Raw genomic sequence first — 27702 nt, 5'->3', positions numbered from 1 at the left:
CGTGAACTTGGTGGTGGTTGGGGCGGGAACTTGGTGGTGGTTGGGGCGCTAACTTGGTGGTGGTTGGGGCGCTAACTTGGTGGTGGTTGGGGCGGTAACTTGGTGGTGGTTGGGGCGGGAACTTGGTGGTGGTTGGGGCGGGAACTTGGTGGTGGTTGGGGCGGGAACTTGGTGGTGGTTGGGGCGTGAACTTGGTTGTGGTTGGGGCGAGAACTTGGTGGTGGTTGGGGCGGGAACTTGGTTGTGGTTGGGGCGGGAACTTGGTGGTGGTTGGGGCGAGAACTTGGTGGTGGTTGGGGCGCTAACTTGGTGGTGGTTGGGGCGCTAACTTGGTGGTGGTTGGGGCGCTAACTTGGTGGTGGTTGGGGCGCTAACTTGGTGGTGGTTGGGGCGCTAACTTGGTGGTGGTTGGGGCGTGAACTTGGTGGTGGTTGGGGCGGGAACTTGATGGTGGTTGGGGCGGGAACTTGGTGGTGGTTGGGACGGGAACTTGGTGATGGTTGGGGCGGGAACTTGGTGGTGGTTGGGGCGAGAACTTGGTGGTGGTTGGGGCGCTAACTTGGTGGTGGTTGGGGCGGGAACTTGGTGGTGGTTGGGGCTTGAACTTGGTGGTGGTTGGGGCGAGAACTTGGTGGTGGTTGGGGTGCTAACTTGGTGCTTCCGGAGATCCTCGTTGGACTCCTGCCGAACCAGCTGTCAATTTGCAGCCTTCACTGAGTGGCCGGAGTCTGCCCACATGCTGTCCAGACGTCAATCAATCAGCCAATAACTTCAGCGTGGCAGCAAGCGTGTCATATTTCACGTCAGGCACGACACATGTAATTCGTCCGCACCAATAATGGGCTGGGGCCGACCACTGTAGCCCAAAAGAAAAATGTTTGTCAGTCTTCAGTCAGCCAGTCAGTCAGTCAGCCACAAATCTCGTTAGTCAGTATATATCTTTGCTCATCGTTCTTCCTCACAGCTGTAAAGTAAAGGGATATGATAGAGCCTTTCGGTCAGTCAGTCAGTCAACCAGTCAGTCAGTCAGTCAGTCAGTCAATCAGTCAGTCAGTTAGTCATTCATTCATTCATTCAGTCAGTCAGTCGGTCAGTCAGTCAGTCAGTCAGTTAGTCAATCAGTCAGTCAGTCAATCATTCATTCATTCAGTCAGTCAATCAGTCAGTCAGCCAATCAGTCAGTTAGTCATTCATTCAGTCAGTCAGTCGGTCAATTAGCCATTCAGCCAGTCAGTCAGTCAGTCATTCAGTCAGTCAGTCGGTCAATTAGCCATTCAGCCAGTCAGTCAGTCAGTCAGTCAGTCAGTCAGTCGGTCAGTCAGTCAGCAGTGTCATGGTCCGCTCGTCCCCTTTACTGGCCGACACTGGAAAGGCGAGTCAGTTAATCAGCAAGTCAGCCAATCAATCACTCATTAGCTTCATCAATACCGCCTTCCCTCCGCCCTTCCCTCCTTCCTTCCTTCCTCTTCCCTCCTTCGCACCTTTCTCTCCCCTTCCTTCTTCCCTCTTTCTTTCCCCTTCCATTCTCCCTCTCTTCCATAATGCCCATACCCTTCATTCGTTCATTCCTTCCTATTCCCTTTTTCTCTTCCTTCCTAATCTCTCCCCTTCCTTTCTTCCATAATTCGTCTCCCTTTCATTCTTCCATTCCTTCCTCGTCCTTTCTCTCCTTTCTTCCTAATCTCTACCCTTCCTTTCTTTTCTTCTCTGTATCCTTCCTTTTTTCTTTTTTCCTTTCCCCTTCCTTCCTTCCTTCCTTCCTTCCTTCCTTCCTTAATTCATTCATTCATTCTTTCCTTTACCCTTCCTTACTTCCTTTATCCATCATTCGTCACTACCTTTTGCTTTCTCTCCTTCCTTCCTTCCTTCCTTCCTTCCTTCCTTCTTTCCTTCCTTCCCTCCCTCCCCCGTTTTCCTCCCTTCCTTCCTCCCACGCCCACGCATCGACCTGAATCCATTGCCTCTCATCAAGACCATAATTGCTTCATGATTAATAAAATTCTCCTTTTTTCACAGTTTTTTTCTTTATATGTCTTCAGAGAACTTCATCGGGTTATCTTCTTAAGTTGCTTCCACGAATTCAGCTTTTTGAGCCTGGATAGGTTAGGTGGATTGGGGGGTGGGGGGAGAGGGGATGTAGGGGGGGGCGTGTTTGTGGGCGGGGTGACGAAAATTAGTTTAACTCTACATCATCATCATCTTCATCGTCATCTTCCTCCTCCTTCTTATCCTCCTCCTCCTCCTCCTACTACTACTACTACTACTACTACTACTACTACTATTACTACCACCACCATTATTACTACTACTACTACTACTACTACTACTACTACTACTACGACTAAACGTCCATGCTCGTAATTAAACTCCTAACACAGAATAATTATGTTTCAATGTTGATTAAACCACTTCTGAAGGGAACGGTGCTCTCTCTCTCTCTCTCTCTCTCTCTCTCTCTCTCTCTCTCTCTCTCTCTCTCTCTCTCTCTCTCTCTCTCTCTCTCTCTCTCTCTCTCTCTCTCTCTCTCTCTCTCTCTCTCCCCCGTTCTGTTTACTCATACTCTGCCGAACTCGGGAGAGAGAGAGAGAGAGAGAGAGAGAGAGAGAGAGAGAGAGAGAGAGAAAACCATACACCTGCGCAGTTTCCTCAATTCCTTCACACCTGTACAGCACCATCTAAGGCAGTATTACACCCAACTCTTAACTTTTAATTCCCTGTAAAAAGAGAATACAGGACGGCTATGAACAAACGGCTGTATTCTATGGACTCTTTTTGTTTTTGTTTTCAGTAAATAAATGAATAAAGTATAATTCTAACACAAGATATTTCCTCACTGTCAGATTGTTTTCCACATTAGTAAAAAAACGTAGCTCATTCATCATTATTTTTTTCAACTGTGAGCTGCCTGGGCCTTGTGCTCCTCTTTTCGAAGCAACCAAAGCCTCAATTCTAGGGCCCACCCGCCTCAGTGCAAGACGCATGTCAGATTCGACCGCCAGTCTGTGTCTTTGCTTTGTTTTATCTGCGTCACACGGAGAACCCGACCTCGCATAAGTAAGTGGTGGCGAACGGTAAGAACACCTTCAATGTTAGTTTCGGGAAAGCCCGGATCTGCTTTACCCAAAATTGTATCAACGGCAGGGCTTCAGAAGCAGTTTTCACCCCTTCGTCGAGTCGTAACTCAACCATGTTCTCCTGGACCTCGAGGTCATCTTCATCATCCATTATTGCAAGGTAGGGTTGACGGATCCAAGGAGCCAGTTAGTCACACTCACCATTCAGTTCACGGAATTATTAATTTAATATTCTCCAGGATGCCTTTTTGTATACCCCCAAGAACCGGTTTCGCTACCAACTGGGGGTATTGAGGCACTACTTTAAGAACATCTGATCAAGGGGGAACTATCTGTCTGCCCCGTTTGTATATATTTTTCTCTCCCCGCCTCCCTCCCACCCTCTCGTTCTCTCCTTCCTCTTCCATCCTCTCCTCGTCACTCTACTGCCTCCCCTTCTCTACCAGGGATCGTGTACTCAGACGCTTTCGGCTCTCAGAACAATCATTTTCAAAGGCCACAAAGGAGGTTAGTCGGGTTCTCATGGCTGTTGTTCACGTTCATGGTGCAGATGCCTCGTCAAACTATTACCAGGCTCATAATACTAACCAGGGAAATACGTATAACCTCAACGTAAGCCTCAGCAAATGTGGGTGTGCAAGCCCCAAAATGTTAGAGGATATAATGGGCCCCGGCGCAGTCTCCCTCCCACTCTAACATGCCCTCAAGCACACCCTCGCGCCCATTCCAAAACTACGAGCCCCTTTCTCAACAATTCCTCTCGGCCGCTGTTCCTTAAGTTTTTTTTTTATGCTTTACGCTTACAGTGATGGATTTCCAAGTTTCCGAGAACAAGGCTCGAGTGACCCTGCCGCCTGGGTTCAAGGTTGTCGGCGTCGGTCGTGGCCAGGAGGGGGAGCTAGTGTTGAGGTTCGAGCGCCCCGTACCGTCGCAAGCAGCCAGCTCCAGTGTTCCCGCCGTGGCCTGCAAACACACGCCCCCGACCGAGTCCGGCCCCTCACTGACGCCGACCACCCCGACGGTGACCACCTCAGTGCCTCCTCACCCCCCTGCCGAGGGTGGGGGGCCCCAGTCCAAGCCTTCCACGCCCTCCCCGTCCACCGGGCCCCGTCGTAAACACAACACGGCACGCTTGCTGGGCGGAGCTGCCCTATATGTAGTGGCCCTGCACGTCGCGGGTTGCCTCTTAACGTATGCCCTTGGCTTTTAGCGACGTAGCAGATACCCGCCCCCGCGAACTTTCGGCCCAGCACCCGGCGGTTCTCCCCCCGCCAGGCACAAAATTGATCACCTTTCGGCCCAGCACCCGGCGGTTCTCCCCCCGCCAGGCACAAAATTGATCACCTTTCGGCCCAGCACCCGGCGGTTCTCCCCCCGCCAGGCACAAAATTGATCACCTTTCGGCCCAGCACCCGGCGGTTCTCCCCTCGCCAGGCACAAAATTCAACACCTTTCGGCCCAGCACCCGGCGGTTCTCCCCCCGCCAGGCACAAAATTCAACACCTTTCGGCCCAGCACCCGGCGGTTCTCCCCCCGCCAGGCACAAAATTCAACACCTTTCGGCCCAGCACCCGGCGGTTCTCCCCCCGCCAGGCACAAAATTCTCAACCTTTCTGCCCAGCACCCGGCGGTTCTCCCCCCGCCAGGCACAAAATTCAACACCTTTCGGCCCAGCACCCGGCGGTTCTCCCCCCGCCAGGCACAAAATTCAACACCTTTCGGCCCAGCACCCGGCGGTTCTCCCCCCGCCAGGCACAAAATTCAACACCTTTCGGCCCAGCACCCGGCGGTTCTCCCCCCGCCTGGCACAAAATTGATCACCTTTCGGCCCAGCACCCGGCGGTACTCCCCCCGCCAGGCACAAAATTGATCACCTTTCGGCCCAGCACCCGGCGGTTCTCCCCCCGCCTGGCACAAAATTCAACACCTTTCGGCCCAGCACCCGGCGGTTCTCCCCACGCCTGGCACAAAATTGATCACCTTTCGGCCCAGCACCCGGCGGTTCTCCCCTCGCCGGGCACAAAATTGATCACCCGATCCCGGGAAACTCCAAAGTCATCTGCGCTGCACTGCTGCATTTTCCCGGTGGCGAGGTATCGCAGAGTCAACGCCACTTTCAGCTCCGCTGTGACCGCACGGCTCCTCTCAGTCCTGTTGCCAATCACGTGTCGCACCAAGTCAGTGACGAACAACAGGCCAGCACGATCCACCCTGTACCTCTTCTTGAACTCGGTGTCATCGTACTCGTTAAAGATGTCCCTTCTCGGGCGAAAATTCCTTGGTCGGTGCTGGCGGGGTTGTTCACGGGCTGCCATGTTTACAGTCTGACGCTTGGAACCTTCCTTGGGAACGCTTGGGAGACCCCGCACGGCCTCCCAAGGCGGCGAGCGAGATAGGCAGAGTTCCAAGGCTTGGGAGCTTTCGTGAAACATGCCCAAGGTTTCTCGCACGCTTGGGACTCCTTGAGCACACTTCCAAGGACTTGGGAACTTTGATGAAACCCACCCCTGGCGGTTCTCCCCTCGCCGGACACAAAATTGATCACCTTTCGGCCCAGCACCCGGCGGTTCTCCCCTCGCCAGGCACAAAATTGATCACCTTTCAGCCCAGCACCCGGCGGTTCTCCCCCCGCCAGGCACAAAATTGATCACCTTTCGGCCCAGCACCCGGCGGTTCTCCCCCCGCCAGGCACAAAATTGATCACCTTTCGGCCCAGCACCCGGCGGTTCTCCCCTCGCCGGACACAAAATTGATCACCTTTCGGCCCAGCACCCGGCGGTTCTCCCCTCGCCGGGCACAAAATTGATCACCTTTCGGCCCAGCACCCGGCGGTTCTCCCCTCGCCGGGCACAAAATTGATCACCTTTCGCCACCTTGTATATTTCTTCCTCGGTTTGAATCTTTGTATATAATATTACTACTTGTATTTTTGTCGTTGGTCCTGGTGTTGATACTGCTGCTGCTACTACTACTACTACTACTACTTATACTACCACTACTACTACTACCACTACTACTACTACCACCTACTACTGCTGCTGTTGCTACTACTGCTATTACTACTGCTACTATTACACATTATTATTATTATTATTATTATTATTATTATTATTATATTAAGCCTCCTTTCCTATTTTTCTTACCTTTTCCTTTTATTTTCTTCCTGCTTTTTTCATTAATAGTTTTCTTTGTATTCTCCTTTTCCTTCTTTTTCTTCTATTTCTTCTTCTTCTTCTTCTTCTTCCTCTTCTATTTCTTCTTCATTAACCCTTTCTCCCCTCATGTCTATTTTCAGCATTTTTCTTCCTTTCATCCCATTACTAGCATTTATTTTTATGGCCTGATCCAAATGGTGTGTTTGTCGGCAGTAAACAGGAAATTCTCTTCGGGTTTACTCTCCTTTCTCTTGGGACGGTGATTGGTTCAGTTGTTTTATGTGGTTCTGGTTCTGTTATATTATATTTCGTGGTGATATGTTGTGGTTTAGATTTGGTTTTGTTATGTTTGTTTTTCTTCTTGTCTGGTCTTGCTAATCAATATAATGTTTTTTTTTTCTTATATCATCTCATCTGTCTGTCTGTCTATCTAGTTTTCCTTCATATATCTTTCCTTCTATATATCTCTCTATCTCTTCCTTTCTTCTCTTTCTTTTTATATATTTCCTTTTCTCTCCTTTTCATTCTTTCTTTTTTTGTATTCGTTATTCCGGTTTCAAACTTTTCTTCCTTCTAATTTTGTTTTTCCCCCTGAGTGTGTGTGTGTGTGTGTGTGTGTGTGTGTGTGTGTGTGTGTGTGTGTGTGTGTGTGTGTGTCTCTCTCTCTCTCTCTCTCTCTCTCTCTCTCTCTCTCTCTCTCTCTCTCTCTCTCTCTCTCTCTCTCTCTCTCTCTCTCTCAACCATCTCATTCCTCATTACGGAGAGCATTCCAGACAGACAGACAGACAGACAGACAGACAGACGGAAAAGCATTGTTAGTGGGAATTAAAATAAGGTCGCATCGTATAAACAGAAGAGCAAATTTTTCCCCCTCTCATATTTTTCTTATAATTCCTCATATCTTTAATTTTTTCCTTATTTTCTTTTTTTTTTTTGCATGTTATTTCGCCGCCACGGACGTTTGCAGCTGTCATCATCATCATCATCATCATATTCAGCGTTCCTCGTCCCCCCTTTCCCCCTCCCCCTCCCCCTCTTACATTTATTTCCCTGCTCGCCGCCCCCCTTTCCCCCCCCCTCAAGGCCATGCCCCAGTTTCTCCAGCCGCCAGTGAATAGCGTAGGTAGGCAGGTGGGGTAAAGGGGGGGGGGTAGCAGGGGGGGTGCGTGAGAGAAGGCGCCCAGAGACTTTTTGTTAAACGATGGAATTAGATAAGCCTCCTCCTCCTCCTCTTTCTCCCTCTCCTTCTCCTCCTCCTCCTCCTCCTCTTTCTCCCTCTCCTTCTCCTCCTCCTCCTCCTCCTTCTCCGTCTCCTCTGTTTTCAGACAGATTGCAGCAAGACCTCAACCTATGTTCATATAATTCTCCCCCACAACCTAGATTGCAAGTAGCGAAAGTCGACAATAGAGTAAAGCAACAGTTAATGTCCGCATGACAGGTGGAGTGAGGTGTGGGTGCAGTAAGGTGACAGGTTACTGGTGCGTGCCTAGTACCGCCGGTAAAACGAGGATCAAGCCTCCACCTGTGCCCCTGAAACTACACCTCACCCATCGTGGGTAATAGGGGGGATTCTGGGGCTGCCCTGTATAGGTCACTCGTCCTCTTCCAGTCTCCCTGTATTTCTATGTTCTTATGTAATGAAGTCATTTTCCCCCACAGCTTAGGTTACCAGTAGTGTAAGTTAAGGGTAGTAATTTCCTCTTATTTCTCTCTTTACTGTAAAATTTCCATGTCCCTTTCTTCCTTAAAGGTACATGGTGTTCTCTTCTAACTATTTCCTGCCGGCACGTTGCCGGAGGGAGAGGTGGGTGGGGAGGAGCCTTCATCTATTTTGTCCTGTCCTACCACACGTAGCTTACTAGTAGTAGCGGTAGTAAACAGACACCCTCGCCATAGACCGATAGGTCGTCTGGTGTCTGTTCTTCCTATGTATGTCTATGTATTCCTCCTCCTCCTCCTCCTCCTCCTCCTCTTTCTCCTCTTTCTCCCTCTCCTTCTCCTCCTCCTCCTCTTTCTCCTCTTTCTCCCTCTCCTCGCCGGGAGTTATGTTATCCTTGTATAATTCGCTGGTAAGGCCCCACCTGGAATACGCCGTGCAGTTCTGGTCTCCTAATTACAGGAAAGACATTGAACTACTTGAGAGAGTACAGCGCCGCGCCACGAAGATGATACCGTCACTGAGGACGAAGCCCTATGAAGAGCGACTCGAACGACTCAACCTCTTCACGTTGGAAAAGAGACGACTGCGGGGAGACATGATACAAGTCTTTAAGTACCTGAACAAGCTCAGCAACGTTGATCACTCCAAACTCTTCACGCTGCAAACTAACCTGAGAACAAGAAACAACAGAAAATCAATTCAAGCAAAGCGATGCAATACCGACATCGGCAGGAGTTATTTCTCGAATAGAGTTGTTCGCCACTGGAACAGCCTTCCTGCAGAAGTGGTTAGCGCAGAGGCCATCAACTCCTTCAAAAAACGCATTGATCGCCACTTTGCTGCGTCGGGAGTGAACTGAACGTTCCCAAGAGTAGATACACAAGTGCTTTAATCCCTCCCTGCAAGTCACTCCTATGGCAAACGGATTGATTAAATCACTGAACGCAGGCAGCCTAGTAATGAGCCAACAGGCTTTCTGCTGCCTGCTAGTCCATGTTTCCATGTTTCTCCTCCTCCTCCTCTTTCTCCTCTTTCTCCCTCTCCTTCTCCTCCTCCTCTTTCTCCCTCTCCTTCTCCTCCTCCTCCTCCTCTTCTTCCTCCTCTTCCTCATTGTGTCTCGCCTTGTTTTTCTGTTTAATCTTTTCCTAAGTTTTGTTGCTGGTTTCCTCTCTGTTTTGTATTGCATCTTTTCTCTTATTGCAGTTGTTCTTCTTTTTCCTCTTTTTTTGTTCTTCATTTTCATTTATTTTGTTCTTTTCTTCCTCTTTATTTTTCCTGGAAGCGCAGGTGGGCGATGATGAAATGGTAGTTTTCTGTATGTTTTTGTCTGTTTGTTTTATTTGCCACACACACACACACACACACAAACACACACACACACACACACACACCTCCTCCTCCTCCTCCTCCTCCATCTCATCATCATTATCATCTTTTTTTCCACCTCTTCCTTTCGCTGCTGCTGTTCGGCCTGTTCGCAGCCACCAAAATTTTACTTTTTCTTAACTTCCTTGGGCAGAGTGGTGACAGCTATTTTTCAACGCCAATCTGTTTGATATTGATTGCTATAGGAATGTAAGATAATATTAAGCACACGTCCATATAACATGATCTGTGTATATTTGGGCATAATGAACCCATATTTATCATGTTATAGGATAAAACCTTCATTACGTACACGATTATTCTTCAAGAAAATGTGAGCAGTATAGCGAAGGACCTGCGATGTTAGCATTTTCAAGTGTGAGTTGACGATTTGGCCTCCGAGGGGTAGCGGGAAGTGCCACTTGACTTATTTCACTCGTGCACCAATTTAAAAAGTATTTCTCAACAAATTTTAGTACGATATGACGATAGTTAAGATATTTATTTTCATCTTGATTATTTTCGTCGCGGGCGATAAAGCAGTTATTTGCGATGAGAACCGAACTTCTCGAAACACAACTCTGACGGTACTTGACGACATAGTAAGTGATTAGTGAGAGCACTCCTATTCATCCAAAACTGCCATGCTTTCTGCTAACCAATCAGAAGCGCGGGGCTGGCAGGCTCCAGGTGGCTCCTCCTGAAACGGGGGAGACTCCACTTAAGCGTGTGGTCACTACACTATTATCATTATTGGTATTTCGCTACTACTACTACTACTACTACTACTACTACTGGTAATAATAATAATAATAATAATAATAATAATAATAATAATATACTTTTCCTCCTCCTCCTCCTCCTCCTCCTCCTCCTCCTCCTCCTCCTCCTCCTTCTCCTGTTTTCTTCCTTCCCTTGTAAATAAGCGAGATTTCTCGTTAACCCAGAATCCAGTGGCATCCTTCCCTCCCCTCCCTTCTCCTCCTCCCCTTTTTTCTCCTCCTACCTTTCTTCACCCTCCCTTCCCCTCTTCCCCTTCCTCTCCCTTCATCTCATGTCATCTGCAATACGCAAGCCGTGGATTTTATTTATAAAGTTTACCTAAATACGCCATTTTTTATTTTATCATTATTTATTATTATTATTATTATTATTATTATTATTATTATTATTATTATTATTGTTGTTGTTGTTGTTGTTGTTGTTGTTGTTGTTGTTGTTATTACTTTCACTATTGCCACTATCTTCTCCCGCATTCATGTAGTGAAGATTGTGATTATTTTCGTCGCTATTTCGTTGTGTTTGTACGTACGTATATATGATTTGTTTGTTTATCTGGTCATCACGAAAATGTTCCACTAAAATACCTATAAAATATTGATAGTCGCCAAATACACACGAGAACATTCTTAGATAACTTTCCCAAACTAATTAATACTTTGGGTCAGCTTTATAAACAAGGCTGACAGTAACGGTGAATCAATAAAAAGGAAACTGACCGAATGAATGGTAAAACAATGTGACAAACCTTGCCCGTTATCCTCCTCCTCCTCCTCCTCCTCCTCCTCCTACTACTACTACTACTACTACTACTACTACTACTACTACTACTACTACTACTTTTTTTTTACAACAAAGGAGACAGCTCAAGGGCACAAAAAAAGGAAACAATAATAAAAAAAGCCCGCTACTCGCTGCTCCTAAACTACTACTACGACTACTACCACCACCATCACCACCACCACCATCATCATCACCATCATCACCACATGGGCACGAGTCATTATAAAAGGGACCGCCAGTTGCTCCCATTCCATCATTATTAATAGCCAGCTTCTCTACGAGCTCCTGCTGCCTATCATTCCTCTATTTTCCCTTCGTCTCCCTGCAACGCCCCCCTAGTGTCCCCCGACCCCCGCCATTCGCTGATGTCTGGGGTTATATAAGTAATGCACGACGATCCTTCAGCGTGGGTATGTGTGTGTTGTTGTTCCTCGTATTGCGGCTGTGAATCTTTTTTTGTTTGTGTGTGGGGGGGTGGAGGAGTGGGGTGTGTGTGGGGGGGGGAGGTGGTATGGCTGCAGCTAGTACTATAAGTGACAATATCGGTATAAACATAAGAACATAAGAACGTAAGGAGTCTGCAAATGGACGATGTGTGGAAGTGCAGTTTGACCCCTTTTTATGGCGTTTGTTTTCTTTACAGGAGCAGTAGGTCATGGGCTGTCCTTCATCTGTATTATTTAGCTTTTTTATGTCAACCTCAAAAAACATGGCTGCTGGGACCAATACGAATAATGTCAATCCACCTCGTCAACGCCTCGTCACCGACCCACTTAACCCGGTAGCAGCGACGGGCCAAATCTGTGGCTTTACCGTGTACCAGCGACGGGCCACATTTTTGCCAGGATATAAACCCCCAAAAATAGATGCATAGACTGATCACAAATGCGTTGATATATATTATGAAATGGTTTGCGTGAGTGATGATTTTTTCTCTCATTTGTACCAGCGACGGGCCACAGTTTTGCCAGGATATAAACCCCCAAAAATAGATGCATAGACTGATCACAAATGCGTTGATATATATTATGAAATGGTTTGCGTGAGTGATGATTTTTTCTCATTTGTACCAGCGACGGGCCACAGTTTTGCCAGGATATAAACCCCTCAAAATAGATGATATATAAACTGATCACAAATGGGTCCTTTAAGAAACATGATCCCTGCAGCTACCAGGGTTAAGGGAGGACGATGCAGCCTATAGGATAACACGCCTGATTTTTCTAAGTGTCACAATAGTCTTCGTCAACACTAATGTCACTGATCTGTCTTTCTTAACCCGTTTTTCGAGGCGTTGTAAGTTGGTTTTGTTGTTTTCCTATATCACTCTTTTCGACTTCAGTTTGTGATAGGACGACTTAACTTTATGAAAATCCAACACTCCTTGCTAACTCCGTCCCGAGAATGGAAGTAAAAAGACAAGCTAGCCATATAACTGTCAATTATTATCTGGTTACAGCGGTGAGGAGGAGGAGCTTGGAAAGAGGAGACAACCGACTTTTGTTTGTTTTGATCGCTATAGTATTTCCACGTAAAACTGGCCGATGGGGTAGTGGCGGCTGCGGGGTTAGCCTAGCCCCGCACCTTACCACACACTCTCAACACATCTCGCTTCCTCTGCAGCCGCCACTACCCCATAGGCCAGTTTCACGTGGAAAACTATAGCGTCGATCGCCGCCACTGGTAACGATCATAACGAACAAAGTGACTGTGAAAACGACCCTTACTCTCCCGGCGGTAAAGAACTTGGTGACTCATATTCTCTGGCCCATATTATCAAACTCCTCACAACCTTAGTACATGTATTTAAAGAGTCTCGTAGAAGTTGTAAGGGTTTCCATGGGTGGTTTCTAGACCCGGGCGGTAGCTTTGGAAGGGGAAAAACACTCATATTCTTTGGCCCATATTATCAAACTCTTCGCAACCTCAGTTCTTGTATTCAAAAAGTCTTTCGCGGAAGTTGTAAGAGTTTCCATGGGTGGTTTCTTGACCCGCGCGGTAGCTTTGGAAAGGTTCTGCGCCGTGAAGGGGGAAAACACTCATATTCTTTAGCCCATATTATCAAACTCTTCGCAACCTTAGTACATGTATTAAAAAAGTCTCGCAGAAGTTGTAAGGGTTTCCATAAGGTGGTTTCTTGACCCGGGCGGTAGCTTTGGAAGGGTTCTGCGCCATTAAGGGGAAAAACACTCATATTCTTAGGGCCATATTATCAAACTCTTCGCAACTTCAGTTCATGTATTTAAAAAGTCTTTCGCATAAGTTGTAAGGGTTTCCATGGGTGGTTTCTTGACCCGGGCGGTAGCTTTGGAAGGGTTCTGCGCCGTGAAGGGGAAAACACTCATATTCTTTAGCCCATATTTTCAAACTCTTCGTAACCTTAGTACATGTATTTAAAAAGTCTCTCGTAGAAATTGTAAGGGTTTCCAGGGGTGGTTTCTTGACCCGTGCGGTAGCTGTGGAAGGGTTCTGCGCCATGAAGGGGAAAACACTCATATTCTTTAGCCCATATTATCAAACTCTTCGTAACCTTAATTCTTGTATTTAAAAAGTCTCTCGCGGAAGTTGTAAGGGTATCCATGGGTGGTTTCTTGTCCCGGGCGGTAGCTTTGGAAGGGTTCTGCGCCATAAAGGGGAAAAACACTCATGGCAACCCTACATGTGGATTTCAAAAACGTTCGTAACAAGAGCTGGAAACGTTTGATAATAAGAGTCGAGGATTTCGGCGGCCAAGCACTCACAATCGACGAGGCTTTTGTAGGAGTTGTGGGCATTTCCATGGGTAGTTCTATGAGCCTGGTGTATACGATGAACGTGAAAAAAACACTCATGATAACCCTACATGTGGATTTCAAAAACGTTCGTAACAAGAGCCTGAAACGTTTGATAATAAGAGTCATGGATTTTGGCGGCCAGGCACTCACAATCGACGAGGCTTTCTTAGGAGTTGTGGGCATTTCCATGTGTAGTTTTAAGAGCCTGGTGGTAGTTTAACAAAGCTTCTGTGTATACGATGAACGTGAAAAAACAATCACGAGAACCCGATTAGACCTCTCTTTGGACCTTTAGCAATGTGAGAGGCGTAGGCGTGAGAATACCGATCTATAGGAGGCGCGATTTAAGAAGATTCCACTAGTCACGAGCTCCGGGATGCGGTAAAATAGTTGAATGTTTGCAGGGGGAAGGATTAAGGTTATGAATAGAGCATTGTGGGGGAGGACGGTAATTAGGTCATGAGGGAAGCTTATGAAAGAGTAATGTGGTGGTATATAAAAGTATTAAAGGGTACAGAACAATGTGGTAGAGGTGGAGTGTGGGGCTGCAGGGCGTATTGGAAAAAAGTGGTGCATGGGGAGAGCGGCCTGAAGGGGAAATGGGGTAAGTGGAGGCGACATGTTTGTGTTTTATATGCGAAGGAAGAGAACCGAAGCAAAATGATAGAGGAAAACAGGGGCGTGGAGGCGGATATAAAAAAAAATTGACTTCGACTCCAGGAAATTTAAAGGCAGCGACTCCGACTAGAAACACGTGATAAGTTATTGAACACCAAGAGATGACATACCCCCCCCCCCTCTCTCTCTCTCTCTCTCTCTCTCTCTCTCTCTCTTTTGTGCCCAGCTAATCAGCCCTCCCTTCTAATTCACCTCCTCCCTCTCCTCTTTGTGCAGTTTAATAAGGAGTAAACAGTAGGCTGCATGTCCCGTTGAAATCCCCCACCCCCCCCACCCCTCACACACACACACGCACGCACACACACACACACACACACACACACACACACATTTTCCGTCATTTTTCCGTTTTGCATTAATTTTCTTCAGTCCAAAAAAAAGAAGAGTGGAGGAATAAGAAGATAAGGTATGAATATTAATGATAATGATAATAACAATGATAATAATAATAATAATAATAATAATAATAATAATAATAATAATAATAATAATAATGATGTTCCTGATAATGATGAACCTCTTAATAATAATAATAATAATGGTATTTATACAATTAATCTTAAAAGTAATAATGATAATAAAGATGAGAAAGATAGAGAAAAATAATAAATGAGTGTGTGTGTGTGTGTGTGTGGAGAGAGAGAATTTACATAGATTTACATAGAAAATCAGACCACACAGACCCCATGGTCCAGACTTGGTGGTCTGTCCTTAAACCTAAGTGATTTTACATTAATCAGGAGACTCCAAAACGTTGCATTTCTACTCTAGTTGATATTAAGTTGAAGGAGGTGACGGTCGAGCTTATTTTTGAAGGAGTCAATCGTGTTACACTGGACCACTGACGGTGGAAGCTTATTCCATTCTCGCACTACAACGTTGGTGAGGAAAAATTTGGTGCAGTCTGAATTTTACTTGTCTACATCTGAGTTTTACGCCATTGTTCCTCATTGCAAAAGTGTCATCGATCATAAACAATGTTGATCTGTCTACATTCGTGAAACCATTAAGTATTTTAAAACATTCGATCAGTTTTCCTCAGGCGACGTTTCTCAAGAGAGAACATGTTAAGGGTAGAAAGACTTTCTTAGTAGGATTTGTTGCTCAAGGAATGGATAATTTTCTTTCACCGACGCTGAACACCTTCTAATTTAGCACTATCCATTGCATGGTGGGTAGACCAAAACTGTACCGCATATTCCAAGTGGGATCTGACTAAACTGTTGTAGAGCGGGAGTATTACATCTTTATTCTTAAATAAAAAGTTTCTTTTAATGAAGCCCAACATTCTGTTCGCTTTATTTGCTGCATCGATGCATTGCTGTGAGAATTTGAGGTTTGACGCTATTTTGACCCCCAAGTCCTTGACGCATTGAACGCTTTTGAGTTTAACGCCGCGCATTTCGTAATCAAACTTCGTATTCCTCGTTCCAACTTGAAGGACCTGGCACTTGTCTACGTTAAGGGCATCTCCATCTATCCGACCAAGCTGAAATTTTGAAATCCTCTTGGAGGCTTTGCCTGTCTTCGTGAGTGAGAACAGTGATAAAAATCTTTGTGTCGTCTTAAAATTTAATATTGCTGTTATTGAGTCCAACATCCACGTCGAGAGAGAGAGAGAGTTTTTAATAAGGGGGAGAAATGAGGCCGTGAATATATAAAAATAATTCCCACAGTGGTTGGTTAGCAAAGTTTCTAGTTTAATATATTTTTTTTTTATTCTTGACCTATATAATTTGTGTTTGAAAGCTTATCAGTATTCATGATTAACCTGGTAACAGCGACGGGCCAAATTTGTGGCTTTACGGTGTAGCAGCGACGGGCCAAATTTGTGGCTTTACCGTGTAGCAGCGACGGGCCAAATTTGTGGCTTTACCGTGTAGCAGCGACGGGCCAAATTTGTGGCTTTACCGTGTAGCAGTGATGGGCCAAATTTGTGGCTTTACCGTGTAGCAGCGACGGGCCAAATTTGTGGCTTTACCGTGTAGCAGCGACGGGCCAAATTTGTGGCTTTACCGTGAAGTATTGGGCCAAATTTGTGGCTTTACCGTGTAGCAGCGACGGGCCAAATTTGTGGGTTTACCGTGTAGCAGTGATGGGCCAAATTTGTGTATGAGCCAAATTTGTGGCTTTACCGGGTAGCAGAGAGCGGCCAAATTTGTGGCTTTACCGTGTAGCAGTGACAGGCCAAATTTGTGGCTTTACCGTGTAGCAGTGATGGGCCAAATTTGTGGCTTTACCATGTAGCAGCGACGGGCCAAATTTGTGGCTTTACCGTGTAGCAGCGACGGGCCAAATTTGTGGCTTTACCGTGTAGCAGCGACGGGCCAAATTTGAGGCTTTACCGTGTAGCAGCAAGGGGCCAAATTTGTGGCTTTACTGTGTAGCAGCGATGGGCCAAATTTGTGCCATGATATAAACCCCCCAAAATAGATGATACATAAACTGATCACAAATGCATTGATATATATTATGAAATGGTTTGTGTGAGGGGTGATTTTTTCTCATTTTTCTCGCTTAGAGGGACCATTAAGAAACATGATCCCCGCTGCTACCGGGTTAAGCACCTTTTTGAAACCGATTCATTCAGACGGCAGAGTGGGCAAGACATGCCACTCATTTCTCCATGGATAATCAGACAAAGTTTTGACTCCATACATTCTGACATGAGGATACACACTCACATTTTTTAAAGACAAATCTGACCTGGCTGTGTAATTTAGGTTTTCAGTTGACTGAGGAAGAAATATGAGTTATTACCCTAAAATTACTTATACTCAGCCACAATTTTCAGGCACTTGTTCCCACCTTGCTGTGAGAGAAACATCACCCACTATGGCATGACAGAATAGGTTCGAGAGGAGACAGGCTACTGTATTAGCTTTCAGTATCTTTTTACTCAGCGTTAAGGGAATGGATTGTCATGTTAGAGGTGGAAGAATTAACTGCAGAAAACTTTGCTAAAGATGTTTTTATTGTTGTTACCAATTGTTGCTACAAGTTAATACTGAAACTTTCTTGCACATCTAAGGAGTGGCACTCTCTCTTTAGATTGCTTAACTCTTTCAACAGTTTCTATACGTTACGGAATATACTTGTAAACTATAACGTGAGTAGACTTCGTGCATGCAACCTTTACCGCTGTGATTATCACCACTAGTGGAGGCCAGAGCATCGTGTGGCCCTGCACCACCTCCCAGGCCAGGGAGGTGGCATCTCCCAAACCAAGGGAGTGCAGTCTCCAGTGTCCCTAATCACTGGCTCACCCCACAGTGTTCCCTTATGTACATGGAAAATTGTGTTGCCTAACCAAAGCTATTTTCATGTAGATCCCTGGCACCCAAGTGACCAGCCCTTCATTGCAAACAAGAAGGCAGTCCCTGTGGCCACAACAATCTCTCCTGTGTACATGAACTATTACAGTGGACTATTGTGTGTGGAAGAGATCTCCCAGCCACTGGGGACCAGTCTGTCCTCCTGAAAGCACTCTTACTCTGAATAAATATTCATTTTCTCCTCCACCACTTAAAATACATTTCAAGTTTTTTTATCTTATTAAATAATAAATATAGTTAACACATATTTTGCTCTGGTTTTGAGGTCACTTGGGAGTGTGTCACTGATTAATTTCAATCAATTTAAAGGAACCTTGTAAGTAACATCAGTTTTCCCATTCAAAAGCACCATTTGTCTTTACTTTTCCCCTGTCAGTCACAGTGCCCCTCACACTGCTCGGTGCTGTGCAGACACTGCTGGGGACAGGACGGGCTGAACGGGTCAACAGTGCAGTGAAGGAAGGCACTCCATTCACTGGTTGTCAGAGTGCTGCACATGGCCATAAGTGCATGCTGGAGAGAGAGAGAGAGAGAGAGTGTGTGTGTGTGTGTGTGTGTGTGTGTGTGTGTGTGTGTGTGTGTGTGTATTTACCTAGTTGTAGTTTTACAGGGCCTGCCTGGGCTTACGCTCGTGTGGTCCCGTCTCCGTATCTGTATTTGTCCAACTTTTCCTTAAAGCTTTGCACACTCTTTGCTGATACTACATCCTCACTTAGTCTGTGTGTGTGTGTGTGTGTGTGTGTGTGTGTGTGTGTGTGTGTGTGTGTGAAGTGGTTGAAGATGAAAATGTTAAGGCTGCAGCACTTGTACTCTTTAACCTCAGGTGAGAGTGATGGGACAGGAGGACAAGCACAGCCACAAGTGCTGGGTGGACAGGTGTGAAGCCCATCCATTGTTCATCCAGGGGTGTGACAGTAGGGGGGGGAGGGGGGGAGGGGGGGAGGCAAGAATAGGAGACTCAATCCTCATCTCTCAACCTCAAGCCTCAGCTCCTTGTTGCTTTTGTGAGTGAACAGCATCACTCCTCACACTCAAACCTCCTCACCATGGAGCATGTGGGAGTATGCAGGGTGGGGCTCCTCCCGCTCATGGAATGCTGCGTGAGCTTCCTCCGGTTCATGGTACGCTGCGTGAGCCTCCTCGTGTTCGTGGTACGCGACGTGAGGCTCCTCCTGCTTGTGGATGGTGATCTGTGGCGTGTGTTTGGTCTTTCTCTGGTTGGTGTGGGTGAGCCTGTGCTTGATGAGGTTACTCTTGTGGGTGAACAGCTTCTTGCACTCTTCACACTCAAACCTCTTCACCCCGGTGTGTATTAGCAAGTGCTGCGTGAGGTTGCTCTTATGGGTGAACTGTTTGCCACACTCCTCGCAGTGGTAGTCCTTGATGCAGGCGTGGATGAGGGAGTGCTGGGTCAGGTGACTCTTGTGGGTGAACAGCTTGCCACATTCCTCACACTTGAAGTTCTTGATGCCTGTGTGCAGGATTAAATGTTGAGTGAGGTTACTCTTGTGGGAGAACTCCTTGCCACACTGCTCACACTTGAAGTTCTTGATGCCCGTGTGGACGTTGTAGTGTTGGGTCAGGTTACTCTTGTGGGTGAACAGCTTTTCACACACCTCACACTTGAACCTTTTAATGCCAGAGTGGGTGAGGGAGTGCTGGGTGAGGTTGAACTTCTTTGTAAATATCTTGCCACAGTCTTTACACTCAAACCTTTTTGCTGCATGGCTAAGAGAATGTGTTTTGAGGTCAACCTTTTGGGGAAAGGACTGGCCACAGTCATTGCATTTGAAGCACGGTTGGTCTGGGAAGTGTGTGTGCTGTGAAAACTTGGATTCCTGGGAGAACAGTTTGCCACATTCCTCACAGTGGTACGTCTGCATCCCTTTGTGGGCGAGGGTGTGCTGGATGAGGCTGTTCTTGCTGTCCAGCAGCTCTCCACAGTCTGAACACACATAGTTGGGGCACTGATCCTCCATCATGCTGAAAGTGGAAAACATATAAGAAGCTGCATATCCTGTGACCTGCATCATTTGATGGTTTTATTGATTCTATATAGTTTTACAAGACATTTTCAAAGTTGTATTTACCTGACACTGAGGTAGCTTGCAGCACAACCTCTGTCATCCATTCATGTGGTGTGGAGGCAGCCTGCTGGTGTGAGTGGCCTGGAACGCTGCTTCCCTTGCCCTCTTCAGTTTGAGCCTCCGCGTCTGGTGCTAAAGACTGTTGGGTCTGGCACCTGTAACAGTAACAGCATTTTAGTGTGCAGTTCAAAAGAAAAGAGAACCCTCATAAAATCTGATTCTCTGAAACCTAAAAAACTACTACTCAAAAAGGTCCCCTGATGCTTGGGGTCCACACATAGCATGATGGGGATACATTTAAGCATAAGGAATTAAAATAAGTAGGTATTGGTCAAAAACTTGATGACTGCAGTTATGAAGGTGTTGACATTCTTAGTCCTGGACTCCTTGGAATATAACACTAGAAAACCTTTGTGATGACACAGTGACATTTACAATAGTAAAAGTAATTCAATCTGGCACTCAGTAGTTTGGCATCTTGGGGACTTTTACAAGATTGATTTATCCCAACACACTGTTCTTTTGTTCCCCCATTTACTGGGAAGAAGAATGTCATTCTTTTACTGTCTGCCGGTGACTGATGACGCTCACCTTGTGAAGTGTCTTATTCAAGTTCTTAAGCTCAGTGAAGTAAAAGCTTTGGATCAAACATGGCCTCCATACCTTCAATGACATGTTGTGAATAAAGTAACTCCACACAATCATTCAATCACCTTAAAAATTTCATAATGTCAGAACCATAGTAATTTCACTCTGGATCCCAAAAAGGAAATACAAAAAAGTACCAAGTTCTTTTGCCTGTGACCTGTTTCTTGGGCACTCTTCAGCATGCAGTATTTGAGGCAAAGTTTATTTAAGCATTAGATGACTGAAAACTCTTCAGTAGGGTTTATGCCAGTGGCTAACAAAATCATCAGCCAAGACAACAACTTTGCCTCCTGACCCTGGAACTACTGATGTGGCTGAGATAATGATGTCCATTTCACTACTCTAAACTCAATATTTTCCCACTTCTTCATGATTTTTCTCATTTTCTCATTTGGGGGGAGGACCACCATTACACCTGCGCGCTGCGCAAGTTTTAAAATTAAAGAGCACAGAGCTAAAAATAAGTTTGTGTTGTGTTCACCCCCAACCAGTTTTTTTTTTTTTTTCAGTTTGTGATTTTCACTCTCTACTACTAATAATATAGAAAACATAATCAGACTGGTCACAGCATCCAAAATATGGGTCATACTGGAGATGAAATAGGCCATGGAGATGATATGGTAACCTTTCTCCTGGAAATAAAAAAAATAAAGCAGGGTATGCATTATGTCTGTAAAAAGTCAATTCATTAATCAAATCCAAACATGACATGCTGAGGTGTGTGGCATAAATCCAAAAAACTGTTGGCTAAATCAAAGGGTGTAATGAACTTTTCTAGGATACTGTTTTAAGTCCATCAATGTACTAATATTTGTCTTTTATCTAATTTTTCCTTATGTGACTTCATCTCATGGATCCTACACTCAACTTCCTCTGGTGATTGGCGACATCTCGCAATGTTCTAACTCACCAACTCATTTTTCACCTGCAATTGCTAATGCAGTATGCTTCATGCCTGCCCCATGATGCAGTGGTTAGCGTGCCTAGCTACGAATCAGCAGTAGTATGCTAATGTAGCGTGTGTAACATCTATGTCCAGCAATGGTTAGCATGCCTAGCTGTGAATCCGCAAGTCTGAGTTCAAATCCTGGCCCAGGCAGTAGGCGTGCAGCTTATCCTCCCTTTTGAACTGGGGACAGATTCATCAAGCCTCTTACAAGACTTGTCATTGGTAAGTGATCTGGCAAATCTGTCCACTATGAATGCTCCTTGTGTTTAGGCGACTCCAATGGTAATGAATGAAGTAAAAGCCGGGCCGTCACTTCATTCATTGCCATCAGAGTCGCCTAAATATCAAGAGCATTCATAGCGGATGGAGTTACCAGAAGGCTTACCAATGACTCATTTCGTAAGTGGCTTGATGAATCTGACACTTGGTTGATAAACTGGTACCTGAGAAAGGTAAACTGTGGTAATCTAGATGTCACACTGACTCTGTGTCCTGGGGTAGTGGGTTCTTACTCATTGTGGGCTCAAGGTCCAGTGAGACAGAGATAAGCACCACGACCTTGTGCAGCTAAGAGCGTATGCACCGGACTTTACCTTACCCTTTGGTATGCTGAGGTATATTTCATGTTCTATTTTTCATTAATTTTTCTATTTTGATTTAGTTAATATAGTTTCTCAATAAGATAATTTATTAGTATTCCACTTTCAACCTGGTAGCAGCGGGGATCATGTTTCTTAATGGTCCCTCTAAGCGAGAAAAATGAGAAAAAATCACCCCTCACACAAACCTTTTCATAATATATATCAAAGCATTTGTGATCAGATTATGTATCATCTATTTTGGGGGGTTTATATCATGGCACAGCTTTGGCCCGTCGCTACTACTGGGTTAATTAAGTGTTGTAGTTGTGTATTTGAAATCACTGTTCTAGTTATGTGATAATTGAGTGAATATACTGAATATTTTTGGTGTTTTACTTATGTGCAGTGTGACTATGGTGTGCCATATGGCTGTTTAGGAGCTGTATAAAGATTGTAATATTTAGTTTTATGAAATAAGAGGGATGTGAGTTTTGAAATAGCTAAAAGGGGGCATCATGTAAATAGTTTGGGAACAACTGCATTAAACCTCATCCTCAAGTCTTCCCCTCCCAGCATCAGTGCACCTTGGAGCCAGGGTTTGCTCAAGTCTGTGAACTCTATTTTTTCTACCCACCCTGATGAGGTCTCTTCATAGTGGTCATGTCTCCAGTAGTATCAAAGAGCACATAATTTTCCTCCTTAACCATAGGCAACATAAACGTGAGTGCTTTTTACACTTACCCTGTCGTACTGGTTAGGCTCCCTCAGGGTTATGATGCAGGCCAGCGTCAGCACCTCAGCAACAGCATAGCTCCTGCAGGTTCTGTAAAGTTGATACATCCTCTAACACTTATTTCAACTTGCACTTATCACACTAACCCACAGAAAACAGTATTTGAGACAACTTGACAAAGCTTCGCTAAATGTATGAATAAAATAAGACAGGTCTTTCAAAGTGGCCGTATATGTATATAAAATATCTAACTACTATACAGGTGATATTTTTATCCTCATATTCAATTTACCGTATTCTCTCACATTGCTCTTTCCAGCCTTGATCTTCCTCTACTCTTCTCTTATACTCCCTGATAAATTAGTAAATCATTTGACAAAGTTCCTCAAAAGATTTCAGCATATTAATAGTACAGTTATCAATAGGTAAAAAGTTTTGCATCTGATCAAGGTGGCATTGTTGTAGCACTTGATGTGTTGTGTGAGATAAAGACTGCATAACAGGTGGAGTGCAAGAGGGTTCCATATCATCTGATCAAGGTGGCCTTATTGTAGCACTTAATATGTTTTGTGAGATAAGACTGCATAAGAGGTGGAGTGCAAGAGGGTTCCAAACATTAACAATCTGGTTTGAGGATCTAGATTTTAGTATAAGAAGATGTACAAGGAAATTTGCAGATGACACTAAAATTTATTAGGTAATAAGATCCAATCTTAACCCGAGAACGACGGCAGACCCTTTTCAGGGCTTTCACGAGTCATGGCTGTGGTACGGTGGACCCTAAAAAGGGCTCGCCATAAAACACCTAATTTGAGCTAACTGAAAGTGGTCGTGGCATAGCGCAACCCACCATGAATGTCCTAGGTCATTGAGGTGGGTGAGTGATCTTGAGGTGGGCTTTTTTGTCATAGGTGCTGTAAGCTCATGGCTTACTGAATTATCTATCCATACAGTAATCACTTATCAAATTCTCAATAGTAGACAACAAGCGACTCTCGACTAGATGCCACGCGTCACAAGACTGTTTATTTTGTAACAAACACCACCCAATAATAATGGAGTTTGAGTAAAAGTAAATATTTTTAACGGCTTTATGGTTATGAGAGGAGTACTCTGATGTACATTCCATGCTCTTTTCTTAGTCTCAAAATGCAGTGTAATTTTATCGTTTCTCGGCCACTTCTCGGCTTTCCTATAGCCGAAGCCCACCGGTTAATGCCAATATACTATTAGAAAATTGAGGTTAAAGGAGCTTGACATACGAAATACAGATAAAGAACTTATTGTAAATACGTGTGAAGGTATGCAGCAATACCTAAAGCTTAGTACATAAATTCGGCCACAGGTGCTACAGCTCAGGACACAAAGATTCCCTAATTTAGGGAAATTCCCTAGACTTTACTAGGTTTGTATTCCAGAAAAAAATTAATACGGGTCCCTATCTGGAAAGGGAAAGGAAACTGACAGGGCTGCGACATTTACCCAGCTATTACACTGCTCAGTGTGCCGGGCAAAATGCTCACTTATCTGCTGCTGATGTGAATTCAATCTCATCTGCTAAAGTTTCAGAGATCTGAGCAATCCCGGTTCATGCCCGGCAAGTTGACAAGTGACTGGATTCTATCACTTTGTGTCCTTGTGGAATGCCGATATGAGTTTTGACAGGGGCTACTCGCAGCCTATGTTGATCTCAAGAAGGCTTTTGACTCAATGCAACTGGGACATTCTGCAGATCCATGGGATTCCGCAAGGATAACTGACCTGATGGCTGGCCTTTACTCTGGGACGGAGACTGCTGTGAAGTGTGGGGAGGCATCTTCAGCTTTATCCCTCTTAATTCAGGAGTGAGGCAGGGGTGCATCCTATGCTCCCCATTAGTAGTAGTAGTTATTATTTATATTAACTGAGCAGTTCACCACACAGTTATTGCTTATGACTTTCATATCATTAAAATAATGGGGGGCTTTGGGGGCAAAGCCCCCTGTTTGGAGGTTATGTTTAGTTTGATTTAAGTAGTATTTGTTTTCAATAAACACTTGTAGCTGTTTTCCAGGATAGTCAGTATCTTCAAAATAGACCACTCAGCAAAGCTAAATTATCAATAAATATTTTCTTTACAGCCACTTCCTAATGTGGATGTTTTATCTCTCATAATATAACCATGATAATTGGGTCGACAATTGGGTCAAGTTTGACAACGGGCCAATATCTCATTTCCTACTTACCCAACTGCTGTTCTGTTCTCATACAATATTTTCTACTAACCTCCAACCCCCTGGAAAACCATAGGATAGAGTGTAGAGATAAAAACAAGTGTGAAAACAGTCATGAAATGTGTGTGCGTGCTCACCTATGAGGCCACAGGCGGCTGAGTAGCCGATAGCATCCCGCGACAGGCCAGCAGCCAAAACCTACAGCTCACCACAGCTAAAATTCAATAGGAATGTTCACACTCTTACCTACGAAGAGGCTTTGCCCCCCTCAACCCCCATTAGGTCCCTAAAATATAGGTGAATATATAAGTAAACTCCTAGAGGGAGGGCCATGCCTCCCTCAATCCCCCCGTGTTTCCTCATTTCAAAATATTGGCCATATATGTTATGGTTATTATTTATTTTCACAAGAAATCAGGCCTCAAAACACTCAAATGAACTAAAAAATATCTATTAATAGAATAAAAAATAAAAAAAATTAGGAAGCATAGCTTTTCCAGCTGTCATTGACAACAGTGCAGCATGAAGCATATCACATATTCAACGTAAACAAACTTAAAAAATCCAACCAAACTAAATCTAACCTAATACAACCCAACCTGAACTGACCTAAAAATATATCAAACTTAACTTAACAAAATATTGCATAATGCTGACTTGCCTGATGGGCGAGCCTTCCATAACCCACTTAGCCAGTGGGGTACCTCTTTGGCCGACTGGTAAAGGAGTGGCTCTCCCGTTACGCTGGTCGCGGGTTCGATCCCCGGCGCCGGCAAAACCTTTCCTTGTCTGGATTAATTTCTCGTGTGTTTCGTTGCACGCAGAGGTCGAGTGTGAATATAGTAAAGAGAAAATTCGGGCATTTCACTATGATATCTTAGACTGCGCTCATAAACTTTATACTACATCAATATTATGAAGTTTTAGTTTTTGGGAAGCTATTATTACTGCACTACATTCAGAAAAGCCAGTATTAACCTCATGCAAGATGGCTGCCTTTATTTCCATGTTAGCTAAGGCAGAAATACAAGAAATAAGGTAACTAATATAAATACCAAATCTTTCCTGAAATGTAAAATTCCCCACTCAAACCCTGCAGTCCCCAAGATTCCCGGAGTGGTAAAAGATAGGAAAGGAAACAAGAGGAAAATGCATGAATGAGTTGCTCTTTAGACTAAGTTATAAAAAAATGGTAAGAAAATCGTTGGTTGGGTGAAACTGTAAATTGTCTGAAATAGTTGCTTAGGGCAGGGGATAAGCATAACTTGAATAGAGACATAATTCGAAAAGTAGACATTTGTGACGGAAATGAGGTACAAAATCGTGCAATTCACTACATCTATCACCAGAAAAACATGAACCACGTGAGAAAATCGTTGGTTGGGTGAAACTGTAAATTGTCCAAAAAATAGCAAGAGTAGGAAACTTTAGAGTAGGTAATGGCAAGTTGAGGTGCTGGTGCTCAATAGATGCAAATTTCCATATTCTTGAGGCCAGTGGTGGTCAGTGTTGAGGTGTCAGCCTGTGTGCCACTCTGCAAGATGCGGCTTGTTCACAGGCTGACCATGACCCTGTGTGGTGGCCGTGGCCCGCCTGCTGGCCGGCTGGTGGCACCGAGGACGGGCTGACCCTGCACCCATGGCTTCCGGCCGGCCACACCAACACTGTAACCTCACTACATGTTAGTGGGTACTGGCGTAGCGCCCCTGGGTGCCGAGGCGGTGCTGAGCGGGGCGGGCCAGGGTCAGCGGCCGCCGGGGCTGTCCTGGCCTCATCGACCGCCGCCCGCCACACGTCCCGCCGGGCCCTGACAGCCTCCCGCGGCCCTGCTGGAGGCTCAGGGGCGGCACACACACCTGCTGGGGAAAGGTGCAAGGCCTCACCTGTGTCGTGGCAGTCCCGGGGCCGACACACGCCTCGCCGCCGCCAGCACAGACTCAGGGACGGTACGCCGCTGCTCCGCGCCTCACAGCCTCATTACACACCGTCAGGGCCCGGCCTGCCCCCCACGCTGCTGCCGCGCCCTCAGAGACGTGTGTGCGGGGCGGCGGGCGGGGCGGTGGGTGCTGGGGTGTTCGTCTTCAGCGTGTAGCGGGGCTGGTTGAGATTAGACGTTTGGGCCATTTGTTTACGTGGTGGTGTGTCAGTGTGAGCGGCGGGGGGGGCGGCGGGGGGCGGCAGGCAGGGTCATTAGGGGCCTCAGCCAGCGGTGATTATTTGTCCAGAGAGGGACGTGGCTCCCTCCTGCCTTTGTTCAACCTCACATTCTTACGTGCAGGAGGCCGGGTGAGCAGAAAGGTGTGTAGGCTACGTGACGGAGGGCTGCACGCTGCTCTGTATTAATAAACTGTATTACAGTACTACATACATGTGCCCGCACTACCAATGTTCCGTGAGACTCATGTTTGTTGACACACACACACACACACACACACACACACACACATATATATATATATATATATATATATATATATATATATATATATATATATATATATATATATATATATATATATATATATATATATATATATATATATATATATATATATATATATATATATATATATATATATATATATATATATATATATATAGTGGTCGGTTCTTGGTATGATTGCAGTCCGGTACACACTACGGATACGGCTAAGGAAAGCCTTTCATGCAGGCTTATTAATATTTAAGTCCGTGACTGGGTGACTCACGTTTAAATAATCAATTCATGTGTTATGTCATGTATGCCGACATAACACATGAGTTATGACACATATATAACAAAAAATGAAGACATAACACATGAACTATGGATTGTCGTCATGTATGACGACAAAAAAACGTATATTAGCAGATTTTGGGGGCTGGAGGGCATCATACATAGGTTCAT

At 45.3% G+C, this 27702-nt stretch overlaps 1 protein-coding gene and 1 long non-coding RNA gene across 7 annotated transcripts; both read right to left on the bottom strand.

Moving 5' to 3' along the window:
- Positions 1 to 2834: 2834 nt before the first annotated feature.
- Positions 2835 to 6030, bottom strand: LOC126986533 (uncharacterized). 6 transcript variants are annotated; one of them, XR_007739805.1, is made up of 4 exons: positions 5726 to 6030; positions 5002 to 5672; positions 4737 to 4842; positions 2835 to 4312 (listed from the first exon to the last, which is right to left on the bottom strand). It is a non-coding gene; the product is annotated as an uncharacterized LOC126986533 (long non-coding RNA). The 6 variants fall into 6 exon arrangements; XR_007739803.1 differs by lacking the exon at positions 4737 to 4842 and adding an exon at positions 4525 to 4630 and having other exon boundaries at positions 5779 to 6030; XR_007739802.1 differs by having other exon boundaries at positions 5832 to 6030.
- An 11194-nt stretch (positions 6031 to 17224) lies between these two features.
- On the bottom strand, positions 17225 to 27009 carry LOC126986710 (gastrula zinc finger protein XlCGF8.2DB-like). Its single transcript, XM_050843067.1, has 4 exons — positions 26699 to 27009; positions 22611 to 22692; positions 19695 to 19846; positions 17225 to 19587 (listed from the first exon to the last, which is right to left on the bottom strand). The coding sequence occupies exons 3-4, from the start codon at positions 19733 to 19735 to the stop codon at positions 18636 to 18638; spliced, it is 993 nt and encodes a 330-aa protein (XP_050699024.1). The 5' UTR covers positions 19736 to 19846; positions 22611 to 22692; positions 26699 to 27009; the 3' UTR covers positions 17225 to 18635.
- Positions 27010 to 27702: the final 693 nt, after the last annotated feature.

This window comes from Eriocheir sinensis, chromosome 62 (genome assembly GCF_024679095.1).
Source record: "Eriocheir sinensis breed Jianghai 21 chromosome 62, ASM2467909v1, whole genome shotgun sequence".
In the NCBI taxonomy this organism is placed as follows: Eukaryota; Metazoa; Arthropoda; class Malacostraca; order Decapoda; family Varunidae; genus Eriocheir; species Eriocheir sinensis.
The sequence above is the reverse complement of the archived record's forward strand: the minus strand, read 5'-3'. Positions and strand labels throughout refer to the sequence as shown.